The sequence below is a fragment of the Mastomys coucha genome, unplaced genomic scaffold (assembly GCF_008632895.1).
Source record: "Mastomys coucha isolate ucsf_1 unplaced genomic scaffold, UCSF_Mcou_1 pScaffold22, whole genome shotgun sequence".
Lineage (NCBI taxonomy): Eukaryota > Metazoa > Chordata > Mammalia > Rodentia > Muridae > Mastomys > Mastomys coucha.
Window position 1 is genome coordinate 9,136,362 of NW_022196905.1, and position 9,854 is coordinate 9,146,215.

General features: G+C 37.5%; 1 protein-coding gene across 20 annotated transcripts in view; it reads left to right on the top strand.

Moving 5' to 3' along the window:
* The window catches only part of Ehbp1 (EH domain binding protein 1), a 305,768-nt gene that overhangs the window by 174,541 nt on the left and 121,373 nt on the right, over nt 1–9,854 (top strand). For all 20 annotated transcript variants that reach the window (XM_031338017.1, XM_031338018.1, XM_031338016.1 and 17 more), the window contains one exon: nt 430–631. In XM_031338017.1, coding sequence (XP_031193877.1) covers nt 430–631 — 202 coding nt within the window. The remainder of the gene's footprint in view (nt 1–429; nt 632–9,854) is intronic.

Below are 9,854 nucleotides of genomic sequence, written 5' to 3' on the forward strand. Positions count from 1 at the left end.
CAAGCACAGCATAAAACAGTAACAAATACAATGTAAAATAATCAGTACAGTGTAAAACAGTAACAAGCCTAGCATAAAACAATAATGAGTACAAAATAAAACAATTACAAGAACCTCATTCCTATTCCATTTACTATTTTTGAGTGTCAAGAACAGATGCAGTCTCCATCTTTAAATGTCAGTTTCCTAAGGTTCTGTATAAGTCATTGAAATTGAACATTATCTTATTTTTCGGTACTTTTAAGATAGAGAAATTTATTCTAAGTCTGGATTGAAATGGACCAGAAGATAAAAGTCATTATTTCAAAATTCTAGGTTTCATGGGTTTCAGTTTATTTGAGAAAGCAGTTTTCAGAATATTTTAAATTACTTTATATGGAAATAAACTAGTTTTGAGAGACATTTAATGATACTTTTTCTTTCATTTAGATCAAATCCTTTTTATGAGCCTAAGCCAACTTCTCCAAATAATTTGGTCAGTGCAGTTCAAGAAGGGGAAACTGAACGGAGAGTGAAAAGAAGGGCCCCGGCCCCACCAGCCCCTCCAGCCCCGCCAACTCTCGCACCCAAGACTGGAGTAAATGAAAACACAGTTGTCTCTGCGGGGAAAGATCTCTCTACTTCTCCAAAGGTAAATTTCATATTAGATAAAACTTAATGTTGATACATCCTCTTGGAGACAAGGTAGGAGGAATGGGATGAGGAGCCATGAGGAGGAGGACTGGGGGGGTAACAACTGGACTGTAAAGAAATGAAAGTAATTTTTAAAAAATGCAATACACAACTCTAAAAAAAAAAACTTAAAAAACAAACAAACATGTATTGATACTTACTCTTTATACAGTTTAATTCCAATTAATGAAAACCACTGTTATATGCTTTTAAAAAGCCATTTTCCTGATATGAAGTAAAATTTGGGGCTGGAAAGATGCTCACTTAGTAAAATGCTGGTGTGCAATCATGAGAACTTGAGATTGTACACAAACCAGTTTTGGTGGCACATTTGTAATCTCAGCACAGCAGAGATGGAGACAAGGTACATGCTTGGGTCTTGCTGGCCAGCCAGCCTGGCCTAATGGGTCAAGCTCTGTCACCAAACAAAACAAAAAGGAGAGTAACCTAACATGGCAGCAACACACTTTTAATCCCATCATTCTGGAGGGAGAGGCGAGTGGGTCGCTGAGCTTTAACAGCCAGCCAGCGAGTGGGTCGCTGAGCTTTAACAGCCAGCCAGCGAGTGGGTCGCTGAGCTTTAACAGCCAGCCAGCAGTCCTCAGTAAGACCTTCTCTCTGGAAAACAATAAAAAAGCGTATGGAATTTCAATATTGCTATTTTTTATATTAGAATTTGGGGTTTACAGTCTCTCTTAAAGAAGTTTTAATGTACATTAACTTCATGGAAAAGTAAAATACTATTGGAATAATATATAAAACAGTTTGGTTAGAAATAATGTAGTTAGTATCTTTCATGTGTAAAGTCAAAAAGTTAGTTTGGCATTCATTTTTTTTTTTTTTTTTTTGGCAAGCATTTTTAGATAACTGGGCATGGGCATATGTATTGTTGTCACCATATTACCTCATTATTGTATATTGCTATGTTAAGAACAAGATAGGTGTGATCATCGCAGGTAAAAGGTAAAGTACCAGTAGACAAGATAGGAACCTGGCATTTCTATTGATTGGTGTCTGGGACCATACATCATTTGAGGTATCTGGCTGTGAACCAACTAGGGTGGCCTTCCTCAGTACCACTCAGGGGGTCCATGTGTGTGCTACCTGTTCTTTTGCCTTGGATTTCCCTTGGACATGTGCAGATATGTTACCCTCCCCTGACACACACACGCACACACGCGCACACACATACACACTCAAAACAAAACAGAAGAACAAGAATAAACCTATGAAGGCCTGTGTGGAGATGCATGCCTGTGGTTTTGTCACTGAGGTGGTAAAGGTGGAAGATCAGGAAATCAAGATCATTCTTAGCTAACTAGTGAGTTTGAGGCCAGCCTGAGCTACATGAAAGCCTCTCAAAGAATAAGATAAACCAAAGGTAATGAAGTTGAAAGATTTGTTAATTTTCAGACCACAGATGTATTAATGAGAAAATCTAGACATCACCCCAAACCTCCCTGGCACATAGGGATATGTTTTAACATGTATTTGGACATAAATGCTGTGTGGCTCAGAAGAACAAGATAAGGTACAGAACTTAAAGACACTTCCTGTTAGATGCTGCAAGTATGAACTTCCTCTCTGCATCTGGATGTGTTACTGCCTCCTGGAATCCTACATCCCACGGGCCCTGCTCACCTGACCTACATTCTAGTCCTGAGACATGGGTACCACATATCTGGGTCCTGTTTGATTTCATTTAATGTTTTGGCTTAGGGTCTCAACAGTATGGCTCAGCCTGGCTTTGAATTCATGATCTTCCTGCTTCATCCCCCTGATTACTAGGTTATAGGTTGGTACCGCCATGTCCAGCTCCAGTTAAAACATATGACAATTGTTCCACTTGTTGCTTAGTACTAACACATCCTGTAAGCTCAAAGAGCCAGCAACCTCGAATCAAGAACTTCTCTGTTTTCCTCTTGAGTTTTCTGAGTTCAGTGAAAAAATAAAAATGCTAATTTTGTAAAGACGCTCCATGAGAAAGAAATATTGTCTTTTAAAACCAATGTCTAGCGTTTTTTAAGATCTGACAAACCAAATTAAGATATTTATAGTTTTCTGGCTAGTGAAGATTGAATTACTATTTTCCCTTTGTATACAAAAATGTCCTTGACATGAAAAGCATATGAATGAGGTAAATCCAATCCTTACAGGTGTTAGTGCTAAATGACAAATACGATATATTTCCTGAGAGCCTGGTAACGATTAAAGTTAACAAGAAATGGTAAATAGCACTAATTCTGTTGACAGGACAACTTTAGGGCACACTATTGGTGATGAATATGGAAGTCATTGATTAGCTTATTGTTTACTGCATGAGGAAAGGGCTGTATCTGGTGCATTTGTGTAGAATTACACAAAAGATGACAAAACTCTTTCCAACTCCAGCACAGATAATTTACCCTACAATATAACAAGCACACCAAACAAAACATTCATTACAGAGTGCACAACAGGTCCTCTCCTCACTCAGGTCAGTCACACAAGGAAACCAGGAGGCGAAACCTAAGATGAAGGAATCCTTGAAGGTCATAAGAGTACATACTTGACGGGTGGATGCACTAAAGAGTTAGTGGTCATAAAAGCCGGTAGTCATACTTTATGTTTAAAGAGACACCCATTCTTACTGTCCTGCAAGGACATAAAACTGTGATCATTTCAGTTTCACAAAGGAAAACAAAGTTTTAAAATAGGGACCAATCCTTGCTCAGTTATCAACAGAAATGCACACTAAAGTGTTCCTGCCAACACTCAGAAGTAGCATTCACTTGACCATTTCTTGTTAGCTACATAGTGGGAACATATGAAACAAATGTTACAGAACAAAAGAAAACCAAAAATAAAAATTGTAATTATTTTTAGGGTGATTTGATTGATGAGAGCATTAATAAGTGAAAGAGGCAGTCATCACAAGAAATAACAATCTAAGGCAGTGGTGGCGCACACCTTTAATCCCAGCACTTGGGAGGTAGAGGCAGGTGGATTTCTGAGTTTGAGGGCAGCCTGGTCTACAGAGTGAGTTCCAGGATAGCCAGGGCTATACAGAGAAACCCTGCCTTGAAAAACCAAAAAACCAAAAACAAAACAAAAAAACAAAAACGAAATAACAATCTAAGTTAAAATATTAATTTATTTGAATCTAGATAAAGAATAAAGGGGTCTTTATTATATAATAACTTTCTGATGGTTTGTTCTTAATTTGTGAAAAATATAACAATTTAAGAATAGAAAGAAGTTTGCAGTTGTAAAGAAACAGCCTTAAAGTTGTAGACAGCTGATGATGTAGCAAAAGAGGCGATACAACTGTAGCTGTTATATGGGGAACAGCCGCTGAGCATGGGCACCTGTGAGGCCCTGTTCCCCACATGACAAACATCCTGCCTCTATATTACGGATATCAGTGATGTAGATGCCAAGCTTGAAAACGTCTCCTTAGAATTTGAGGTGAAAAATTATATTGAAATTTTAGAAGGAAAAATTTAATAGATCAAGGTAAAATCAGGACACTAATTCTTTTTGTAAGCATTATACATAGAGCAACAGGTTAGGAAAGCAGTTGATCAAAGAATCAGAGTTTATGTGGTCTTCCTGAAGGAAGGCTTGGGTGGGTTGAGAGTTTGACCTAGCCGAGTCATGTGCTTGACTTTCAAGTGCGTGCACATTACTATAAAGAAAACTGCTTAGTAAACTAAACTTTTGTAACATTAAGTTTTAAAGACAAGGAAGCATATTTACAGAACTAAAAGTAAGTATCTGAACAGGTTTAAAATATGGAATATATTAAAATTCATGAGTTAATGGTAGTATAAAAATTGCGTTTGGTGGCTAATAGGACCTTAGCTCACTCACCATATTAATAAATGAAGGGAAGGAAGACACTGTTTATCTTGACTGTCTTTTGCTAACTATATTTCAAGATAATTAAGTAGTTTCCAAGGGAGTTTTATTTTTCCCATACAAGAATTCTGTGAAATAGAGAAAAAATTACTTTGTTAGAAAACTTACTGCTTTATAATTCCTGGTGAAGTAATGTCTCTAACACTGATTAGCATGGCTGTTAAACCTATCAGGCTGAGCCGGGTGGTGGTGGCACACGCCTTTAATCCCAGCACTTGGGAGGCAGAGGCAGGCAGATTTCTAAGTTCGAGGCCAGCCTAGTCTACAGAGTGAGTTCCAGGACAGCCAGGGCTACACAGAGAAACCCTGTCTCGAAAAACAAAACAAAACAAAACAAAAAAAAACCTAGCAGGCTGAAAATTTAAAACATACCAGTAAATTAGCATGCCAATAGGCAACCAGTGTCATCAGTCTTAAAATTATTAAAAATTGGAGAAGCAGTCATTTTCTTTCTTCTAACCTCTCATAATAGACAGTGCATAATACCACATGCAAAGTATTCTTACCAAAGAGTCAAATTTGGTTTTAGTCAAGCTGCTTGTTGGGATAACTAACTACCAGTTTACAAAAAATATTGGTGTGTAGAGAAATATGTAATTAGAATGGGAGAATTCCTCCAGGAGAATTGAGTGGATTTCATTCAACAAATGTCTAGCTTGACAGAAATGAAAGTCTACTTATCTTTGAGAAGTACATAATTTACTATTGAAATGATAGGATTCTGGGATTTGCTCTGAAACGTTCTAGAAGAAAATTGGGGAGCAGGAGTAATACTTGGAAAGAATGACAAAACAGGATTGGAAAAATGTGAAGAACTTTTGAGACAGGGTGGTATTTCATTCGGAAATCCCTAGTTTTGTGTGTGTGTGTGTGTGTGTGTGTGTGTGATCAAGTCTCACTGTCCTTACATGGGTTCTGAACGCTGAGCTCAGGTCATGAGGCTTGCATGGCACTGAGCCATCTTACTGCCTCCAATTCCAAACAATCTAAGGTAGCAGAGTAGAGGAAAAATGATATTAAGGTACAAATAACTCTTCTGAAATGATGAGAGATGGTAGGCTCTTGATTCAGGAACCTGAAGAAATGTCTGTCAGAATAAAATACATTCAGAAGCAGCTTGATTGGAAAACCTTCCAGTGCAAAGATAGGAAAGGCAGCATGACTTGATGCTGGCTGGCTCTGAGCAGCATCCATGGAACCAGAAGAGACAGTTCAATGGTCATTTTCCCATGTAGACTGGTGTGTCCCGTGAAATTACCTCTAAATAGTGAGGGGTGGTGTTGTTTTCCAGATAATTTGTCACCATAGATAGATTCTCCACTACATGAAACTTTAAATCATAATTTAAACAGAAGGAAAATATTCAAGCAAAGATGATCACACAGTGGCAAAGCAGATAAATCTAAGTAAACATTAACAATATTAACCAGTACTAATACTCTAGGGGCCATGTATTACTGAGAAGTTAGATAATGATAGCAATTGCTAGTTGGATGTTAGTTAGTTAAATGTGTTGTTAGTCTTAGGATAGCATTAAGAAGATGGGACCATGATATGTAACTTTTACATAGAAGGCAGAATGGAGCATAGATTTTTTTTTTAAAAAAATGTATAATAAAGAGCTCCTTAAATGGGTGAAATGACAGAATAAATGAAATTATTGGGAAAGATGATATATAGCATTTTAAACTCAGTAATTAATTCACTATGTATAAATGGATTGAACATTACACTAAAAATTTTGATAATTTTTTTAAATTCTAACATATACATCTAAAACAAGGATATATGAAGAGTTAAAAAAACTGTAGAAAGAGGTTTGTTTGCTTGTTTTAATGAAAACACTAAGAAAACTAGCCTGGAAAGCCATATTAATATAATAAAATACAATAGGTTTTAAAGTCAAGAATAAAGATAGTCACTTTATCATGATAAAAACAGTTCAACTCATCAGGAAGATAACTTTTTACATTATTTTATTTTTAATTGTGTTTCTGTGGGTGGGTATGTGCCTGTGAGTGTGTGGCCAGAGAGGTCAGGTCCCCCTGGAGCTGGAGGTACAGGTTGCAGCTGCCTTGCATGGGTGCTGAGAACCACACTCTGGTCTCCTACAGCACTGACTCTCTTCTGCTCCAAGCCATGTCTCCAGCCACTTAGTCCACAACGATAAAGGAGGCTGCAGGCCTAAGAGATGCAGTTAGTAGTTCTGCCCTCCTGAGATGCTGTGTGCTGTAGTTCTGCCCTCCTGAGATGCTGTGCGCTGTAGTTCTGCCCTCCTGAGATGCTGTGCGCTGTAGTTCTGCCCTCCTGAGATGCTGTGTGCTGTAGTTCTGCCCTCCTGAGATGCTGTGTGCTGTAGTTCTGCCCTCCTGAGATGCTGTGTGCTGTAGTTCTGCCCTCCTGAGATGCTGTGTGCTGTAGCACAGAGTTGATGGTGACCCTGCCTTAGGCTGTTAGGCACATATTCAAAATTAATCCTGAAATCTACTTGTAACACAAGTAGGCTTGAAATTAGTAACAAACAGTAATGAAGACAAACCTATCTATTTGAAATATTTACATTCTCAATAACTTGTAAGTCAAGAATAAATTATAACAGAATATAAACTGTAAATTTAAAATAGAAGAATTTTAAGTTTCACTATTTGATGTATTGTTGAGGAAAAATATTTACAATAAGTGTGAGCTCTTGTAGTCATTTCTGCAGAGGGCTAATGCTTCACATTTAAGTTCAATTCTTGTTTAGTCTTGTTCCTTTTTTTTTTAAGTCCTAACTGTGAGGCTTGAAGCACAACCTGACATGCATAAACTTGGAAAAAGAAACGGTACAATTTGAGCTAATGGAACAACTGGATATCGTAAAATGACTATGTAGTCCTGTTACTGTCTATAGTCACGGCTTTGAACAAGAGGTTGGGACATAGCTTCACTACATATCCATCTTATGCAGAGATGGCCAAGCTGCTGTAGAACTTTTGAACTCTAATACCTGGATTAGGAGTTGTAATCTGAGGATTAATAGCATATACACGGCATGTTGGCTCTATTAGTGCTATTATCATTAATGATGTGTGGGCATTTTCTTTGCAAACCTGCTTGTAGCCAGATCATTTCGTTAGATCTCAACCAGGAATATTTCCATCCTTTAAATTTTTTATTTTGAAAATTAAAGTAAGATAAAGCTCTCTAATAATGATCTTAGTGAGAATGAGGCCAAACTGAAAATATATATGAATAAATTAATCATTTTTTCAGAATATAAATTTTAAACATATTTGACTTTTACAAGAAAATTTGTGGCATTACTTAACAGTAAATATAGGTATATTTAAGTTAGGGACATTTTCATACTTAAACTGCTTTTCAAACTCAGGATGATTGCTTATCTATACTGTATATAATTTCAAGATTATTAGAGGTTAGTGGAGTTATCACTAATAATTTTAATAATAATAATTTTAATAAAAGATCTGAGCCAATTTTTCTAGCATTTCCAATAGATACTACTGCAGGGCAGACGCATTGGCATGTGTCCTTAGATGTTCCTGATTACTTTAAGTTGGGATTTCCTTTTTGTTTTCGTTTTTTGGGGGGGTTGTTTTTTGCTTTATTTTTCAGTGACAGAGTCTCACTATATAACTCAGAATGTCTTAGAACTTGTGGACTTCCCTCATTGGCTTCTGGGGTGCTAGGATTACAGGTGTTTTTAATGCTCTACTTGCATTAATTTATAGTAAAATTTCCCAAGGGAGCAACAAACAAAAGACTCACCTCATCTAACTTAGTGCCTAATACAAGATTTTTCTCTTTTATTTAAATTGGAAAGCAGTGTGTTGTTCCATGTACTCACTACTTGAATTATTGAGAAGAGGCCCTTCTTCAGCCTGACTTTAGTAGAGGTTATACAGGTGTGTAGTTTTGTAAATTCATAGAGCCGCACAGTAAGTGGAATGTTACTGAGTGTAAATTCTGTCATCACCACCGTAGAAGCAGAGTGGGCCCTGAGCACCACTCAGATACAGCTAACACTTTCAGAACAGATTAGCTGGCCGTTTGCGCTCCGCTGCTGCTGGCTCCCTCCTTTCTGTGTCTGCCCTCCATTTCAGCTGTTCACCTTGATGGTTCATGTTGTCACCTGAGGCCACAGAGAATTTATGAGAGCCGTGGGGCTTTCAGTTCATTTTCAGGTTCAGCCTTGCCCATCTTTGGTATCTTTTTGATAGATAAAAAAAGTGATCATATTTGAGATCATAAATGAGATCATAAAGATGAGATCATAAATGAGATCATAAAAAGAAATCATAAATGAGAACTTTAAAGATAGAATATGAAAAAAGAGTGAAGACACTGAAGATGGGCTATAGACAGGGGACTTGAGTAGTGTTTCAGGCCAGAAATCACAGGAACCCGTGGAGCAGCATAGTGAAGACAGGATGGGCATGCTGTACAGTTGGTAGGATGCCTGAATCACATGTTTGATCTTCAGCACTGCATGAACTGGGGTTCTGGGTGGGTGCTTGTGACCCCAACACTCAGGAGACAGAGACAGATTAAAGGTTAAGCAAGTTCAAGGTCTCCCTGAGATGTGTGGAACCCTATGTCAACACAAAATGTGTTATAGATGGAAGGAAAGAGTAAATGTTATTAATAAACATAGCTAAAGAATAATTTGGAAGGACAAAGGGAGAGAGTAAGAATCAAGAATGATTCAGGAATTTCCTGTTTGAAGTTAATTGGATTATTGTGTCTACTTGTTCAAAAATTTTAAATATTGAGCCATATACGTAAAGATGTTTAAGATAATAAATTTAGTACTCTGAAGTTTTTACTATAACTGAAAATTATGGAGTACCCTCAATATGTCAGGTGTTGCATTAAATGCTGAGTATAAAAGTCAGCATTTCTAGCTTCCTGAGAATACCACAAAGTGAAACCATAAATACATAAAACAAAACAACCCATCTAGTATATTGGAGGAAAATACCAGGCAGTGACTGAAAGAGTGTCGTAGGTCCATTAGAAGATGGTAAGGAGGTAGCAGTAGGATCACTGTTGGGGACGGTTTCAGTACTGTGTATGAGGGCCTTGAAGTAAGAAATAACTGCTCATGTTGGGAGAACTTAAAAGCCAGTAAACCTCAGTGAGCAAGAGCAGAGCCCATGAAGAAGGATGAGATAGCTGCTGTCACTAAGGCTTCTGGGAGCTGTAGTAACATTGTTGGCATTAAACTCAAATGTAGTGAAAGGTTACTGGAGAGAGAGAGAGAGAGAGAGAGAGAGAGG